The sequence below is a fragment of the Haliotis rufescens genome, unplaced genomic scaffold (assembly GCF_023055435.1).
Source record: "Haliotis rufescens isolate VD_foot unplaced genomic scaffold, xgHalRufe1.0.p SCAF_17, whole genome shotgun sequence".
Classification (NCBI taxonomy): Eukaryota; Metazoa; Mollusca; class Gastropoda; order Lepetellida; family Haliotidae; genus Haliotis; species Haliotis rufescens.
The window spans coordinates 14,823,355-14,842,886 of NW_025963857.1; the positions used below are offsets into that span (position 1 = coordinate 14,823,355).

Below are 19,532 nucleotides of genomic sequence, written 5' to 3' on the forward strand. Positions count from 1 at the left end.
AACAAAATTAGGTCGTATCAAGGGTCATGATAAAAAATCGGACAACTGGTCGGTCAAAGATCGGATTAACGAGTGTCGGATTAACGAGACTTGACTCTATACTGATTTACTTATAATCGAATACTTCTGTCAGGTTCTGAGAGAGCTGACAGTACCGGTGCCACAGGAGATCGTCTCAAGGAGGGAGCCAACATCAACAAGTCCCTCTCAGCGCTCGGAAATGTCATATCGGTAAGTAACTTGCGCTGAGAATCTTGCGGGAATCTTATTTTGCGTTGGATATGGCAAGACTGACTGTCGAACTGTTGTAGATTCTGACATTTGTTTTTGATGCCTGCAGGCGCTGGCCGACCTGTCGATGGGGAAGAAGAAGATTGTGGTGCCGTACCGAGATTCGGTCCTTACCAAGCTGCTCCAGAACGCTCTTGGAGGAAACAGGTCAGTGTTACAACCTTCTTGTCTGGTTCCTCAGCCACTCGAGTCGGTAGCCACCCTGCAGAGTAACATAATACTACATCACAGGTTCGAGTCCAAGTTCAACCCAAATATGTTTCAAGGTTTGCCACCATCATACCTGTGTTGTAATAAGTAGTGATTGTCTACTCCAAGCTCCTTCCCAGCGCGTGACACCTTCGTTACACTCTCTGTAACATCTCTGCCACCAGTGTGGGCGCGGCCATTACAAGAATCTCGAAATTTGCCCTCTAACCCCATGTGTAGTAACGTTTATACTTTTGTTTATGTCTTTGGGAATGCCATCATATTTCATTTTGAAAAGGTTTACGACTGACCATGTTTTCCAGATAAATTTACTTTGTTGTTTTATAATCAGATTGGTTGGAGATTGCAGACTCACGGAAAATCAACCAACTTCTCCCTTACATTCTTACTATATCAATTAAAGATGATACTTTTAATGAAATAGAAATTCAAACTGACAAACGAAGAAAGTAATTTATCAGTGATAAGTGTATTCGTCGTCACGATAGTCGTCACTTGTTTGTAAACATAACGGTCAATCAGCTGCGAGTTCAACTCCAAGCATGGTTGGGGCCACCTATCACAGTGGGGAGTTTTGACTGGTTGCAGCGATAGTTTAGAGAGCTCCACAAACGGACTATTGCTGTGAGGAGCTTGTGTCTACTCTAGTTGTAAAACCAACATAATGTGTGGTCTGATGGCTGCAGACAGTATGTTTATTATAATCATAATCATAATCATAATCATATAGTAATAGACATTTGTATCACACCATATCCACCCAACAGTGCATGCTCATAGTGCTACATGAAAACACGTGAAAAGACAATTACCGTATTCGACGTAATAAGCTCCCTGCTCTAATAAGCACCCACGGCGATATTTGCTAATATATTGGCTAGTGAACAATCTCAATTAGCACCCCTTCTGATTGATCAATGTACACTAGACTTATTTATTCTCGTATAATACTCACTCGTGTGTTACATGCATTCTTAATTATGGGCAATTTAATTCTGGAAAAATATATCTGTCGCATATGAACATTTCAGTCTGTCAGCATAAACCACGAAATTTATCTTTCAACTCTGTTTTTTCCACCAAAATAATATTCTAATAAGAGCCCCCTACTTCTTATTTTGAGAGCGCCCTGGGTGCTTATTACGTCAAATACGGTAAGCATATTGTTGTTGGAGATGGAGATTGCTTCGTGACCAAAGGTAGAGAATTCCACAGAGTTGGTGCTGAGTGTGAAATGTTTTGCAGCTAAAGTTTTATAGTTCTCTTTTGGGGATTATTGGCATCTCTGGATTCTCGTGATTTTCAACTGTTTGATTCCAGTAAAACTGTTATGATCGCTGCCCTTTCACCTGCTGACATCAACTACGATGAAACGTTGGGAACGTTACGATATGCAGACCGTGCCAAAAAAATTAAGAATCAAGCTGTCATCAATGAAAATCCACTGGACAAAATGATAAGAGAACTCAAGGTAAAAACACAATTAACAGTTGTGAAGATAGTAGCTTATGTCCGTGAACAGTAAATGTGAATATGATTGATGCTGAAAGAATGTGTACCAAAACTGTGTTTATCATGTGTTGTAATTGTGAAGTTTGTTCTTATGAGTTGCTTGTTTTGTTGGTGAAATTTGGATCTGTGATTGTCTACAAGGTCAAAAAGGTCTTTGCAAGCTGTATCTAAGTGCAAAACCCCCAGAGAGGCCCCCAGTATCCCATGCTTGTCTCACCTTGGTGATTCCAGGGTAGAATAGGCCTCCAGTATCCCATGCTTGTCTCCCCTTGGGGGTTTCAGGGCAGAATAGGCCCCCAGTATCCCATGATTGTCTCCCCTTGGTGATTCCAGGTCAGAACAGGCCCCTAGTATTACATGCTTGTCTTACCTTGGTGATTCCAGGTCAGAATAGGCCCCTAGTATTACATGCTTGTCTTACCTTGGTGATTCCAGGTCAGAACAGGCCCCTAGTATTACATGCTTGTCTCACCTTGGTGATTCCAGGGCAGAATAGGCCCCAAGTATTACATGCTTGTCTCACCTTGGTGATTCCAGGGCAGAATAGGCCCCAAGTATCCCATGCTTGTCTCACCTTGGTGATTCCAGGTCAGAACAGGCCCCAAGTATCCCATGCTTGTCTCACCTTGGTGATTCCAGGTCAGAATAGGCCCCAAGTATCCCATGCTTGTCTCACCTTGGTGATTCCAGGTCAGAATAGGCCCCAAGTATCCCATGCTTGTCTCACCTTGGTGATTCCAGGACAGAATAGGCCCCCAGTATCCCATGCTTGTCTCACCTTGGTGATTCCAGGGCAGAATAGGCCCCCAGTACCTCATACTTATCTCCCCTTTGGGGTTTCAGGGCAGAACAGCTCCATGACTACCACATTCTTGTCTCCTCATGGGGATCTAGTGAAGAATATATCACCATTATAGGTCCAAGTTCCTCACACATTGTGACACCAACATGATGAACTGTTATTTCAAGAAGATATCAGCCTCAAATGTTCTTAATGAATTGACTTGAATGAGAGTGATGTATTACAGGAAGAGAACGACCGATTGAAGCGTGCCCTGGATGGTGGGGGAGTCATTGGTGGCGGAGATGTGACCATGTCACCAGAAGGTCAGTTGACTGCAGATTGATGAAAATAGATTAATGATCAATTAAGAAGATTTAAAAATCTTGAAATTCTTGTCCCAAGCAAGATGAAGTTACAGCTCTAAGAGTGTAAATATTAGTTACCTATTGTTGATGTTGTTTGAAATATGATTCCATGTTGGTAACAAGCTTGTTGCTGTTGTTGCAGACCAGATGCAGATGAGGAAGAAGATGGAGGAGGAGATCCGGGCACAGCTGATGGCCAACCAGCAGCTCCTCACAGACAACATCCAGAACTGGGACCAGAAGGTAGGCCTCCTCCTCCTCCTCCTCCTCCTCCTCACACATCAGGCCTTATCAGCCTCCTCACACACCAGGCCTTATCAGCCTCCTCCTCACACATCAGGCCTTATCAGCCTCCTCCTCCTCCTCACACATCAGGCCTTATCAGCCTCCTCCTCACACATCAGGCCTTATCAGCCTCCTCACACATCAGGCCTTATCAGCCTCCTCCTCCTTCCCATACACCAGGCCTTATCAGCCTCCACCTCCCACTCACACATCAGGCCTTATCAGCCTCCTCCTCCTCCTCACACATCAGGCCTTATCAGCCTCCTCACACACCAGGCCTTATCAGCCTCCTCACACACCAGGCCTTATCAGTCTCCTCCTCCTCACACACCAGGCCTTATCAGCCTCCTCACACATCAGGCCTTATCAGCCTCCTCCTCACACACCAGGCCTTATCAGCCTCCTCACACACCAGGCCTTATCAGCCTCCTCACACACCAGGCCTTACCAGCCTCCTCACAACCCAGGTCTTATCAGCCTCCTCACACATCAGGCCTTATCACCCTCCTCCTCCTCCTCACACATCAGGCCTTATCAGCCTATTCACACACCAGGCGTTATCAGCCTCCTCACACACCAGGCCTTATCAGCCTCCTCACACACCAGGCCTTATCAGACTCCTCACACACCAGGCCTTATCAGCCTCCTCACACACCAGGCCTTATCAGCCTCCTCCTCCTCACACACCAGGCCTTATCAGCCTCCTCCTCCTCCTCCTCCTCCTCCTCCTCCTCACACACCAGGCCTTATCAGCCTCCTCACACACCAGGTCTTATCAGCCTCCTCACACATCAGGCCTTATCACCCTCCTCCTCCTCCTCACACATCAGGCCTTATCAGCCTCCTCCTCACACACCAGGCCTTATCAGCCTCCTCACACACCAGGCCTTATCAGCCTCCTCACACATCAGGCCTTATCAACCTCCTCCTCACACATCAAGCCTTATCAGCCTTCTCACACACCAGGCCCTATCAGACTCCTCACACATCAGGCCTTATCAGCCTCCTCCTCCTCCTCACACATCAGGCCTTATCAGCCTCCTCACACATCAGGCCTTATCACCCTCCTCCTCCTCCTCACACACCAGGCCTTATCAGCCTCCTCCTCCTCACACATCAGGCCTTATCAGCCTCCTCCTCCTCCTCCTCCTCCTCCTCCTCACACACCAGGCCTTATCAGCCTCCTCACACACCAGGTCTTATCAGCCTCCTCACACATCAGGCCTTATCACCCTCCTCCTCCTCCTCACACATCAGGCCTTATCAGCCTCCTCCTCACACACCAGGCCTTATCAGCCTCCTCACACACCAGGCCTTATCAGCCTCCTCACACATCAGGCCTTATCAACCTCCTCCTCACACATCAAGCCTTATCAGCCTTCTCACACACCAGGCCCTATCAGACTCCTCACACATCAGGCCTTATCAGCCTCCTCCTCCTCCTCACACATCAGGCCTTATCAGCCTCCTCACACCCCAGGCCTTATCAGCCTCATCCTCCTCACACATCAGGCCTTATTAGCCTCCTCCTCCTCCTCCTCCTCACACACCAGGCCTTATCAGCCTCCTCACACACCAAGCCTTATCAGCCTCCTCACACACCAGGCCTTATCAGCCTGTAAATGTCATTTTAATAAACATCAAGTGATTCATGAGTATGTTTCGGACGCCAATTCCAGCTGACCGAGGCGCGGCACGAGACAGACGCCATCACCCAGGCTGACCACCGAGAAATGTCCAAGAAGAAGACAATGCCTCACATGGTCAACCTGAATGAGGACCCCATGCTCTCAGGGGTCGTGTTCCACTTCCTTGAACAAGGGGACACAACTATTGGCAGGAAAGATGCAAGCCCACAACCAAAGATTTGCCTCAGCGGACTTAGGTAGGTATTCTTAAAAGTTTATCCACTTGAATTCCATTAATTCAAAGTACTATAGAATGTGATTGTACAGCTGAACCCTATTAAATCAACTAATCAGCAAAATGTTTTCAAGATGTTTTGGGGGGCACGGGTGGCCCAGTCGTCTAAGGCGTCGCGATTCGCTGTGCAGAGTTGCGTCCCTTGGGCACTCCAGAAACCTATGATTGTGGGTTCAATTCCTGGTTCGCCCTGATTATGTTTCTAGGTTTTTCAGTACAACACCTGTGCTCAAGGGTTTTACCGAAGTGGTAAACATCTGTGACCTGCTTCACTTCAGGCTTTCCTCCCATATTAAGCTGACACGCCGTGATATAACTGGAATACTGTTAAAAGCGGCTTTAAACCCAGCTCACTCACTCACTCACTCAGCCTCAACATCGATAACATTAGTTAACTAAGAGGATTGAGCGGCAATACCTACATCTACAACTTTTGGAGGGGGATACGGGCAGAATCCTTTTCTTATCAGATTGGTTCAATGCGTTGATAACATTAGATCTGATTGGTCCACATGATCTTGATAAAATACTGTGTAACCCATCTTGGAGGGCAATAAATTTCTTAGTGGGGGAATAAATCTCTTATACCCCGCCACGAGCAATGCATGCGTAGGCTGCATGTGGATATCTGAGTGACAGAATAAATCCCTTATACCCCACTTCAAAGCAAAAAGCCACATGCTTTTCCCGAGTCAGTGGAAGTCATGTGACATAGCACAAGTTAACCGCAGCTTAATTGACAGCTGTTTTCTATCAATGTTGAATTTGTGTTAATTCTTTGATGATGTCACATTAAAACATGTTGGTACGATAAATTCGTAGCAGGAATGCGTCCCACATTAGTTTTTATACCATGAGCCGGAGGCGAGTAGTATAAAACCTAACGTGGGATGCATTAAACCCCATGTACCCCTCGTGATCTTGCTACAACTTAAACTATTATGTGATTCAAAGCTTTATTGTCTACTAGTTTATGATTCTAATGTATGACAGTTTATATGGTAAATATCCCTGATAATCGCTCCCCAGCATACAGAAGCAGCATGCAGTCATCTACAACACAAATAATGGCGTCGAGATCGAACCTGTTGGCAACCACGGCGCCAAGACCAAGGTGAACGGATTGCCACTTGCCGGCCGCAAACAGCTGTGCCATAAAGACAGGATTCTGTTTGGTGAGTGTCTCCAGGAAGCTGCTTGTTAGAGGCAAGTAATAGGATCAGATGGTGAGGATCTCTGACTTGGTTGATGCAGTCATCGCATCCCAGTTGCATAGATCGATGCTCACAACATTGATCACTGAATTGTTTGGTCCAGACTCAATTATTTAAAGCTATGATCATATGGCTGGGGTATTGCCGAGTGCAGCGTTAAACAACAAACAAACAAACAAACAAAAACAATATTCTCTTACTCCCTCATTTGCTGAAAGCAGCGCTCACTCACCCACTCACACATTCACACACTCACTCACTCACTCACTCCAAATATGTAGGTTGTTTCAAATTGTTCACACGCAGTTGTTGGGCTGAATATTTTGTAACACATATTTTGCATCTCGCTATGTTCCAGGTTCGAATCACCTGTATGTGTTCATGAACCCCCTGAAGCCCGAGACCGATGTGGACCTCCCAGCCCAGATCACGTGGGAGTTTGCCCAGAAGGAGATCGCGCAGGCCAAGGGTTTTGCCACAGGATCAGCGGGCATGACAAAAGGTACTTTAATAATTTGGTCAAGGCTCTCTGTTCATCTTTTCAAGGTTTCTTTCTTTGGGGGATTTAGGGGCAAAATATGTCTGCAGTACCCACTGCTTGTTGTGAGGGCAGCTGAGAAAGGATTTGGTGGTTTAAATGAGTGACAATGATGATTGTGATGATCATGCCGCGATGGCCTGATGCCCTGATCCTACTCATGCAATCATGACAGGCCAATGGCAGTGGCGTAAAGCAACAGTCACTCAGTATTTCAGTGACTGACCTTCTTGCTGCTCATACTGTCAATCACTGGCTTCATTAATTAGTGGCCACTGTAGGGTAGCTGGACTATTACTGACAGTGGCATAAAACAACAGTCACTCAGTATTTCAGTGACTGACCTTCTTGCTGCTCATACTGTCAATCACTGGCTTCATTAATTAGTGGCCACTGTAGGGTAGCTGGACTATTACTGACAGTGGCATAAAACAACAGTCACTCAGTATTTCAGTGACTGACCTTCTTGCTGCTCATGCTGTCAACCACTGGCTTTATTATTTAGTGGCCACTGTAGGGTAGCTGGACTATTATTGACAGTGGCATAAAACAACAGTTGATCAGTATTTCAGTGACTGACCTTCTTGCTGCTCATACTGTCAATCACTGGCTTCATTAATTAGTGGCCACTGTAGGGTAGCTGGACTATTACTGACAGTGGCATAAAACAACAGTCACTCAGTATTTCAGTGACTGACCTTCTTGCTGCTCATACTGTCAATCACTGGCTTCATTAATTAGTGGCCACTGTAGGGTAGCTGGACTATTACTGACAGTGGCATAAAACAACAGTCACTCAGTATTTCAGTGACTGACCTTCTTGCTGCTCATACTGTCAATCACTGGCTTCATTAATTAGTGGCCACTGTAGGGTAGCTGGACTATTACTGACAGTGGCATAAAACAACAGTCACTCAGTATTTCAGTGACTGACCTTCTTGCTGCTCATACTGTCAATCACTGGCTTCATTAATTAGTGGCCACTGTAGGGTAGCTGGACTATTACTGACAGTGGCATAAAACAACAGTCACTCAGTATTTCAGTGACTGACCTTCTTGCTGCTCATACTGTCAATCACTGGCTTCATTAATTAGTGGCCACTGTAGGGTAGCTGGACTATTACTGACAGTGGCATAAAACAACAGTCACTCAGTATTTCAGTGACTGACCTTCTTGCTGCTCATGCTGTCAATCACTGGCTTCATTAATTAGTGGCCACTGTAGGGTAGCTGGACTATTACTGACAGTGGCATAAAACAACAGTCACTCAGTATTTCAGTGACTGACCTTCTTGCTGCTCATGCAGGTCAACCCCGGCTTTATTAATTAGTGGCCACTGTGATGAAGCTGGAATATGGCTGACAGAAATAAAACATTCACTGGGTCCGTATTTTTGCAAGTGCTTGTTTTTGATCACAGAACAGCAGATCGCCCAGGAGCAGATCCTTGAGATCCTCCCAATGGTGTCGGAGGTCAATGCTGTGTCGGAGGAACTCAACAAGCAGAAAAACTTCGAGGTTGTCCTGATCTCCGCAGCAGCGCAGGAGGGACAGGGCGGCCAGAAGGGAACAAGGTACACCCTATTTCTCATTCTGTCCTCGTCTTTCAGTGTCTTTACCTTTTAGATTTGAATGTTTCCGTCATAAGCATAGGCTCTTAAAGATTTTTTTTATGAAATATAATGTCAACTGCAGTAATTAATGATGAAGAATTTTCTTGAGATTCAACTTCTTTCCTTCATTGAGCAGAGGCCCCAGTGGTCTGAAGAACTATATTGTACTGTTCAGAGTTATGTCCCTTAGAGGTATGTCACTTAGAGTAATGCCCCTTAGTTGCCAGAGCCTGTTGACCATATCAGATTGTTTCAGAATGACATTTAGGCAAGTAACTGCAATGTGATATGTGTAAGTAATTAGTACAAGGCGGTAACTAACTGATATTGTCCCGTGTCAGGAACTTCAGTAAGATGAGAATTAAGCTAAGGTGAATAACCTGTTACTAATAGATATGCTTAATTTCAGCATGTTCCTATGGTTACCAGATAGGATAGGGTTTCAAAAGTATTGTTCTTGGAAAATCATTAAGGGGATATTGTTTGTTCTGTATGTTTTTTATGAATTATTTATATATTATCTATCTATAGAGCAACCAGGCCTTACTTTCATAATTATTGCTAAAGAAAGTAATAATTTTGGTTAAAATGTTTTTATTTGTAAGTCCTGTACAAAATGATAATTCTTAGCAGTTTTTGTAAATTTCAATTATTAACTTCATATTAAGACACATGAAATAGTTGACAAACGGAAGTACAATAATATGAAGTCATTTTTATGGAAAACTGTATACTAATATTGTAGTAGAATTCTGAATTCAAATGAAGTACTATTTGGTCTAATATATTATGAATTTCCAGTGTTGGCATTTTCACTCCAATGTATGTAGCCGTGTTCTTGATTGAGTCATGTATCGATGCTTGCAGTTATAACTTCACATCTCATTGCTATTGAATTGCCTTCACAAATGCATGTAACATTTGTATTTTTAGTACACATTAATCATTAAGATTTCTCAGTGGGATTGAAGGGGCATAGCTGTCTTAGTCGTCTAAAGTGTTTTAATTCACTGTGCAGAGTTACTTCCCTTTGGAGTACCAGAAACCAATAATGAAGGGTTCCAATTCAACATTTGTCCTGATTATGTCAGTTTGTCTGAACCATACCCGACCTAGGGTTTCACCAAAGTGGTAAATGTCAAAGACGTGCATCACCTCGACCTTCCCTCGATATCAAACTCTGATAGCTATGACTGACCCGACCTAGGGTTTCACCAAAGTGGTAAATGTCAAAGACGTGCATCACCTCGATGTTCCCTCGATATCAAACTCTGATAGCTATGACTGACCCGACCTAGGGTTTCACCAAAGTGGTAAATGTCAAAGACGTGCATCACCTCGACCTTCCCTCGATATCAAACTCTGATAGCTATGACTGACCCGACCTAGGGTTTCACCAAAGTGGTAAATGTCAAAGACGTGCATCACCTCGACCTTCCCTCGATATCAAACTCTGATAGCTATGACTGACCCGACCTAGGGTTTCACCAAAGTGGTAAATGTCAAAGACAGTGCATCACCTCGACCTTCCCTCGATAACAAACTCTGATAGCTATGACTGACCCGACCTAGGGTTTCACCAAAGTGGTAAATGTCAAAGACGTGCATCACCTCGACCTTCCCTCGATATCAAACTCTGATAGCTATGACTGACCCGACCTAGGGTTTCACCAAAGTGGTAAATGTCAAAGACGTGCACCCCCTCGACCTTCCCTCGATATCAAACTCTGATAGCTATGACTGACCCGACCTAGGGTTTCACCAAAGTGATAAATGTCAAAGACGTGCATCACCTCGACCTTCCCTCGATATCAAACTCTGATAGCTATGACTGACCTGACCTAGGGTTTCACCAAAGTGGTAAATGTCAAAAGCCGTGCATCACCTCGACCTTCCCTCGATATCAAACTCTGATAGCTATGACTGACCCGACCTAGGGTTTCACCAAAGTGGTAAATGTCAAAGACGTGCATCACCTCGACCTTCCCTCGATATCAAACTCGGATAGCTATGACTGACCCGACCTAGGGTTTCACCAAAGTGGTAAATGTCAAAAGCCGTGCATCACCTCGACCTTCCCTCGATATCAAACTCTGATAGCTATGACTGACCCGACCTAGGGTTTCACCAAAGTGATAAATGTCAAAGACGTGCATCACCTCGACCTTCCCTCGATATCAAACTCTGATAGCTATGACTGACCCGACCTAGGGTTTCACCAAAGTGGTAAATGTCAAAGACGTGCATCACCTCGACCTTCCCTCGATATCAAACTCTGATAGCTATGACTGACCCGACCTAGGGTTTCACCAAAGTGATAAATGTCAAAGACGTGCATCACCTCGACCTTCCCTCGATATCAAACTCTGATAGCTATAACTGAAATTAAATAGGAACAGATCTTGAAAATAATTTTATTGCATTATTTCATAAAATATCACATACAGGTAATGAAAAAATGAAAAATAACATCCAGATATGTTTTGCTATCAACTATATATGCTTGTCCTAATTCCTGTTAGAGCACTGATTTGCCTGTCGTGAGAGCTAATCACATATACAAGTGTTTTTGTCTTGCAGTGATGTGAATTCAATTTTTGATGACCATTTTCACATTTTCAGAGTGTATATTTGCATATTTTAGACATTTACATTTTTTCCATATTTTACTTAATTCCCAATAGCAGGAGCAAGGATGCAGCCAGGTATCTCACTCCCTGATCTGCCAATCCATCTGCTTGTCTCAAAGACAAACAAATTTTCTCATTGCCAAGCCCAGTATTTAGTTGCCTGGAATCTTTCCCTTGAAACATATTTATCCTTTGTCCAGCTTCCTCTCTATGCTAGTCACTGTGGACATGATTTAGAACCTTTTTCTAAGAAGCAACATTACTTGATAAGTAATTCTTACTTATAATTCTCTTCTGCATATTATGTACGGAAGCGTAGTAGGGCCACGGTGAATTTTGTTGTTGTCAAAGTATCTCCTACGTAGGACTTATTATCTCCCATGTAGGACTTATTATCTCCTACGTAGGACTTAGTATCTCCTACGTAGGACTTATTATCTCCTACGTAGGACTTAGTATCTCCTACGTAGGACTTACTATCTCTTACATAGGACTTAGTATGGCCTAGAATCACTATCTCCTACGTAGGACTTAGTATCTCCTACGTAGGACTTACTATCTCCTACGTAGGACTTACTATCTCCTACGTAGGACTTATTATTTCTTACATAGGACTTATTAGCTCCTACGTAGGTCTTCCTATCTCCTACGTAGGAGATACTAAGTCCTACATAGGAGATAGTTATTCTAGTCCATACTAAGTCCTACGTAGGAGATACTTAGACAAAAAAAAAATTCACCGTGGCCCTACTACACTTCTGTAATTATGATATATATCTTTTTTAAAAAAAACTATTATTGTATTTGCTTCAAAGCTTTGACCGCTTTAAAATATATTTTATTTTTATATAAAATTATGATATTATTTTACTATGCTTCAAAGCATGAATATTATTTATTAGCTTTCTTTTATAAGAGGTAAAAATGACCAATTTGTTTTTCCAACACAAGAATAGGCATAAGAAACATAATGGATTCTAATATGCAAAACATTTGTGAAAACTCTGTGTGTGTGTGTGTGTGTGTGTGTGTGTGTGCCATGCGTGCGTGCGTGCGTGAGGGCGTGCGGGCAGGCGGGCGGGCGTGCGTGTGTGAGAGAGAGAATTGAACCCATGGTCATGCTCCTCCAACAGGTCTCTTGTTGGTCTGGGGGCAGTCGTCTAAGGTGCCGCTATTCGCTGTGCAGAGTTGCGTCCCTTGGGCATGCCAGGAACCTATGATTGTGGGTTCGAATCCCGCTTCGCCCCAATTATGTTTCTAGGTTTGTCAGCACCATACCCGTGCTCGTGGGTTCACCTAAGTGGTAAATGTCTGAGACCTGCATTACTTCAGGCTTTCCTCCCACATTAAGCTGACATGCCGTGATATAACTGGAAGACTGTTAAAAGCGGTGTTAAACCCAACTCACTCACTCACTCTTGTTGGTCTGCTGCAGACAGAATTATTTATTTCTGGCTGCTGCCTGTTAAATAACAAACAAACTCTTTTTAATCCAACAAATAGCACTGAGAAGTGACTTTCCACAATGCTCATGATGTTTTTTGTGTTGCGATAAGACATGATCGACTCCAACGTTTGCCAGTTGTTCGACTGAGGAACAGAACTGTTAAGATATCTCGCTACATGTAAGTTTTGTCCGCTAGAAGACGAGGGCTAGATGTTCTGGTTGGAGATGTTATAGATGTGATGCAGAAACCGATCTAGGCGGAACGACGACGTTACAGGGAAAGGATTAACTTACTAACATCTCACATTACTTACATCATTAAATTTCTACTAGAAAGATACTACTCAAAAGAAGTTCAGGAACACCCTATTCTTTAAGTTAAAGAATGCCCTATTAAACATATTACTATAACTAATCTGTCATGCCATGACAGATTAGCTATAGTAATATGAAAGAATAGGGTGTTCTTTAACTTCTTTTGAGAAGTATATAATTTGTTTACAATTACCAAAATTTGAACCATTCTGACGTTAGAAAATACTTCTTAACAAAGTGTTGAAATTCTGGTCGAAATGAATTATGACAATCTAACAATTAAAAATTAAGATGTTTTAATATAGATATGACCATGTTATGGTAATACTAACTTTCTAACTGTGTTTACAACAACCAATATAAAGATCATAAATGTTAATTCAAGAATATTGATACAAAAGTATGAGAACTGAACTTAATATTTTTAATATGAAAAATGTTAAAAATACTAATACTATTCACTAAACAGTAATAACATTTTTTTAAACATGTTTTTTTCTGTTAGTTGAAAATTTTGCTCATTTTAATTTTCGTTCCGTGGATTTTTATCAGCATCACAATGAGGTCGGACCAATTTAATTTTTTGTTACACAGATATTCTTGCCCAGAATTCCAAAAGACAAGGGGCAAAATCAAAAGCTGTCACAGCTGATTAGCAGTTAATACCTTTCAGAGGAAAGTCTTGATTTAACATTTAACAAAAATGTAAACATGAAGATTTGCTACAAAAGCAGGTATTTTCATTTAAACACTGTAGCTTATTTGTTTTGGGACTTCTTGAAAATTTTAGAACAGATTTGTCAATAAAACAAGTAAATTGGTCTGACCTAATTATTAGAAATGAAACAAATGAAAGTATGAAGACGAGGAACAAATGTCAATTGTCAAATGTTTGAGTAACTGGCAGAATATCATCCTGTATAATCAGAGAATATATGTCAGTTTATTGTGGATTTATTGATGAAATACTATATTTATATGCCAAAAAAATTGATATTTCACTAGCATGTTATTTTACAAGATACTACTGCAGGAACTACATCTAGAGTGAAATAATACTTAAAGCCGGAACTACTTTCAATCTGCCTCAATGATACAACGATCTGAGACTTAAGACATGGAAGATCAGTGCGAAAATACTTTACAAACAACATTTGGATTGTTTTGTCCAATAGCTTGTAATCTCATCTTGTGACTTGAGAAAAGTTGCCATTTTGACTTTTGGCTGTAGCGTTCATGAAAACAGCAATTTTGTCAGATGGCTCGATGACATAGACATATTATATGAGGTAGGAGAGGTAGGAGAGGTAAATATCTTCTACATCTGTCGTACTGTATGGGTTTTATGAAACAAGCTGATCTCGTTGTGGTCAGTATGATGTTTTAAACCACCTACGCTATCGTACCCTCAGCAAAGCAGAAGAGGATCTTTCGGTCAGGTACTCCCGACGAGACTGCAAGCTTTATTACCCATAATACCCTGCATCTGTTGTCATCCATCAGTTTATTTTATGTTGGGTTTGGTTATTTTTGAATATTGCTAATGTTTTTCATTCTTTTAACCTTAAATACAGGTACTGTTTCATATTCAAAACTGTAGGATGATTTTTTTTCTTTCTCTAACATCGGTTTTGGCTGAGGTGATTGTTGATAGGAATTCGATCCAATTAACATTGTGATCATGCTGTCTTCAATTTCTATATCAGAAAAAAAAAATATGATTGATTTCTTTGAAATTCTTATATGTAGCCAAGGTGAAGGTCATTTTGAAATAGATTTATCTCAATTTGTCCATTATAAACAGTGACATTTCATTCCAGTCTTTCCATTCCATAATCAGTGTGGGTGGAGGATTTCTCAAGTTGTCTCTTCAGATCTTTTGAACATATTTTGCAAAGTTAGCTGAAATAGACATTTGCATGAGGAATGTATAAGGAATGAAAGATGAATGATGTGCTAATTCAAAATCGTCATTTTGTAAAAAAAATCATATTTTATTTTAGTCGCCATGACAACAAAGGTGGTTTCATATTCCTGTTACTTTTGATCAAATTATGCTGTCTGATGACACATGAGAAGTACAGAAACAATAAACATGTGACATTATATTGCTAAAGTGACATGTCATTCAAAACTAGATTTCTAAATTAAAACATCTTGTGTGTCTAAAACTGTTTGTACTATTAATATTGTTTCCTTAGTTTTATACACCACAAAATTCTTGAGATGGCCCCTAGCTTTTTTTGACCTGTTAGAGAATAGAACTTGTAGGGAGTGTATATATAGTATTTATCGTATAGTACCAGTCATTGTAGCGACATACTGCCTTTGTCTTCTCAGTGTTTTCCTTGATGACATGCGGTAATTTTTGTAACTATTTGCATGCGCATATTCCCAGTCCCTTGTTTAACCTCAGATGTTGGTAGATATCAATATCGTCATGTTACGACGTTGCGACACAGCTCAATATATAGTTGCATGTGCACACTGTACTGGAAGCCTTGTGAAGCTGTGTAATGCGCATTTAGTTGTTACAAATATCAGTCATTATGCATTATGTTGATGTATAACATTTATATAAATGGAATTTTTAATCTATAAACAATATTTCATAACCATATTGTCAAAATATTGTCCATCAATAGACAATGCCTTTAAGACAGCGGTCAAATGTAACAAATGTTCTATTTGGGATAACACTTTCTTGGTAAAGTACAAATTCTAGTACTTTGGGGGGTTGAGTCCCATCGGGGATTTGAACCCACATTTCCAGAGTGAGGCACCTAATCGCCAGCGCACAAAGTCAGCGATCTAATCCACTCAGGCACCGAGACTTCTACAAAAATGGAAATCTGACAACTGGTAGTCTAGATCACGTACATTTTCTACCCCTTGATTAGGTTCCTCACTCTGGCAGTGTGAGTTCGAATCCCAGATGGGACTCAACCCAAGAAAGTGTTATCCCAAATGTAACATTTGTTTTGAAATATTGTCTAGTAGCACTAAGTACAAGTTTACTATCTTGTTGAAATGGAATTCTATGAATACAAAATATTACTTAACGGTATTTCTACATAAAATATTTAAGTGGGAGATTTTTTGTTATGAAAATATTCTTTTGGCCCCATTAAAATATTTTCCAAGTGTAAGATACTCCCAAGTACCTCCAGGATACCCCCAGGTATTTTTCATAAAAATAACTAAAAATTTCTAATAACTGTAAATACATTTTCCATCCCCATCTCAATTCATTTCATTATTTGGTTATATTTTGGACCTTCCCCTGAATTTGTCATGTATGGGTGACCTCCCCTGATTCACACACTTGCCTGAAATGACACAATGCTGTATGCCAACCACTTGTGACTGAATGTAATCGGAATCACTGAATGAACACTCAGCATTTGCATCTGAAATCAATGAAACAACATTTCCCTGCTTGTCCTTTTATATTTAATATTGCTCATGCTCACTGATAGTTTCTCTATGGTTGTATTTAAAATATTAGTGAACACATTCACCTATATCTCATTTTGAAGAATTGTTACAATATTTTCAAATATTCTGTATATGTCTCCAGTACCCACGCTACCTGTGAAGATCCGGGTGAGAGTAGGTCTTCAACAACCCATTTTTGTCGTAAGAGGCGACTAACGGGATGGGTGGTCAGGCTCACTGACTTGGTTGATGCAAGTCATTATATCCCAAATACTTAGATTGATGTTCATGATGACAATCACTTGATTGTTTGGTCCAGGCTTGATTATTTACAGTCGGCGGTCATATAGCTGGAATATTGCTGACTGCAGCGTCAAACAACAAACAAAGCAGTACGCCACACATGTTGTTAGGGATGACTAATGAGGAATGCATTGTTACGGTGTGTGACCTGGATGATTGTTGGTCATCGTACCCTGACATCATACCCTGATGCTCATGCTATCAACCACTTGGTCCAGGTTCAATCATTCAAAGGCTAACACGATATATCTGTTACATTGCTGACACCAGAGTAAAACAACATTCACTCACTCACCCACCTTGATATATTCTCCTGAAAAAAAGTTAAAAAACACCTGATTCTTTTAAATTACTATAGTAATATGAAAGAAGCATGTGTTCTTGCCATGAAATATCTTTAGTAATTTGAAAGAATCAGTCATTCTTTAACTTCTTTTATGTAGTACAATGTATATATTATTTGCAGAAATTCTGCAATATATGAGCTAGTTCAGATTTGATGGGTAATTTATTGTCTCACTGAGACCTATGAGGGGTTTGATAATTGATTAACATGTAGACAGCCAATAGGAATCACCATGACAAATTTAAGTATGATAACATCTATATTTGTTCCCACAAGTAGTTGTCAGCGTTGGTCCAGTTTTAGTTTGAATAATGTAGCACAGTTGTCAATCATAAAGATACACAATATTTGATTGTTTTAAATGATCTAGAAAATAACGGTTCCACACAAAAATCTAGAGTACCGGTATGTAGCACCTCCTATTTATCTCGCAAATTGTGTTAATCTGTTGTAACATGTAATCCCTGTGAAGATCTTGGTTAGAATTGGTATTCAGCAACCCATGCTTGTTGTACGAGGCGACTTAACGGGATCGGGTGGTCAGGCTCACTGACTTGGTTGATGCATGTCATCGATCCCAATTGCGTGGATCGATGCTCATGATGTCAATTACTGGATTGTCTGGTCCAGGCTTGATTATTTACAGTCGGCGGTCATATAGCTGGAATATTGCTGACTGCAGCGTCAAACAACAAACAAAGCAGTACGCCACACATGTTGTTAGGGATGACTAATGAGGAATGCATTGTTACGGTGTGTGACCTGGATGATTGTTGGTCATCGTACCCTGACATCATACCCTGATGCTCATGCTATCAACCACTTGGTCCAGGTTCAATCATTCAAAGGCTAACACGATATATCTGTTACATTGCTGACACCAGAGTAAAACAACATTCACTCACTCACCCACCTTGATATATTCTCCTGAAAAAAAGTTAAAAAACACCTGATTCTTTTAAATTACTATAGTAATATGAAAGAAGCATGTGTTCTTGCCATGAAATATCTTTAGTAATTTGAAAGAATCAGTCATTCTTTAACTTCTTTTATGTAGTACAATGTATATATTATTTGCAGAAATTCTGCAATATATGAGCTAGTTCAGATTTGATGGGTAATTTATTGTCTCACTGAGACCTATGAGGGGTTTGATAATTGATTAACATGTAGACAGCCAATAGGAATCACCATGACAAATTTAAGTATGATAACATCTATATTTGTTCCCACAAGTAGTTGTCAGCGTTGGTCCAGTTTTAGTTTGAATAATGTAGCACAGTTGTCAATCATAAAGATACACAATATTTGATTGTTTTAAATGATCTAGAAAATAACGGTTCCACACAAAAATCTAGAGTACCGGTATGTAGCACCTCCTATTTATCTCGCAAATTGTGTTAATCTGTTGTAACATGTAATCCCTGTGAAGATCTTGGTTAGAATTGGTATTCAGCAACCCATGCTTGTTGTACGAGGCGACTTAACGGGATCGGGTGGTCAGGCTCACTGACTTGGTTGATGCATGTCATCGATCCCAATTGCGTGGATCGATGCTCATGATGTCAATTACTGGATTGTCTGGTCTAGACCTGGTTAATTACAAAACATGAGCATTGAACAACAAACAAATACAACATGTAAAGTCATTGCCATTAAGTATTGTAAGGTAACCAGTATTGTCAATAGACTAGGCTAGGGCATGCTATTGTTGATGATTGTACAACACTGAATAAATTAATTGTTCCAGAGAAATGAAGGTACTATCCTCTCCTACCTTTTTTATGACAAACTATATATATTTTCCTAGAATGTTGAATGTTTTTTCACAGCATAATATCTTGACTTCTTGAAATGACGTTATTTTATACGTGTCTGTAATAATCTGTCTGTATATCGGTGACGCAGCCCTGTGACATGGTGACTGTCTTGGAGGGCTGTGTTCTATTCTGTTGTAGCCCAAGGTTATCATGCTTATGTACTATTAGGGATACTTGTAATAACCGGTTCTATGTTATTAACCCTGTGACTGTGTACTATTCTGTTTTATTGACTGTACGTTAGGGCTAACCTGTAAAAACATTCTATATCTTATTCAAAGTTCTGTTATTGTTTGTGTGAGATTCTGTGTATACATATATATGAAATGTTCTGTTGTTGCTAGTTCCACATCAGGGGTTGGTGCTATTCTGCTATTTCTAACATGGCAGGTTTTCACTATTCCCTCTGGTTGTATGTAATACCATTATGTTAGGGCCTCTTCATGTGTTTATATTCTAGAATTCTGTTATCATATACTCTAGGGCTCTGTATTCTAT

The 19,532-nt window shown here is 40.9% G+C and overlaps 1 protein-coding gene across 5 annotated transcripts in view; it reads left to right on the plus strand.

Annotated features, from left to right (window-relative positions):
* LOC124140870 (kinesin-like protein KIF28P) overlaps window positions 1–19,532 on the plus strand; it is a 79,079-nt gene that overhangs the window by 37,119 nt on the left and 22,428 nt on the right. For 3 of the 5 annotated variants that reach the window (XM_048397631.1, XM_048397627.1, XM_048397630.1), the window contains exons 11-20: window positions 134–231; window positions 341–438; window positions 1,822–1,972; window positions 3,042–3,120; window positions 3,305–3,405; window positions 5,127–5,332; window positions 6,400–6,545; window positions 6,943–7,086; window positions 8,543–8,696; window positions 11,420–11,440. In XM_048397631.1, coding sequence (XP_048253588.1) covers window positions 134–231; window positions 341–438; window positions 1,822–1,972; window positions 3,042–3,120; window positions 3,305–3,405; window positions 5,127–5,332; window positions 6,400–6,545; window positions 6,943–7,086; window positions 8,543–8,696; window positions 11,420–11,440 — 1,198 coding nt within the window. Of the gene's footprint in view, window positions 1–133; window positions 232–340; window positions 439–1,821; window positions 1,973–3,041; window positions 3,121–3,304; window positions 3,406–5,126; window positions 5,333–6,399; window positions 6,546–6,942; window positions 7,087–8,542; window positions 8,697–9,536; window positions 9,558–11,419; window positions 11,441–19,532 lie in introns of all 5 variants that reach the window. The other 2 variants (XM_048397628.1, XM_048397629.1) reach the window with 2 other exon arrangements.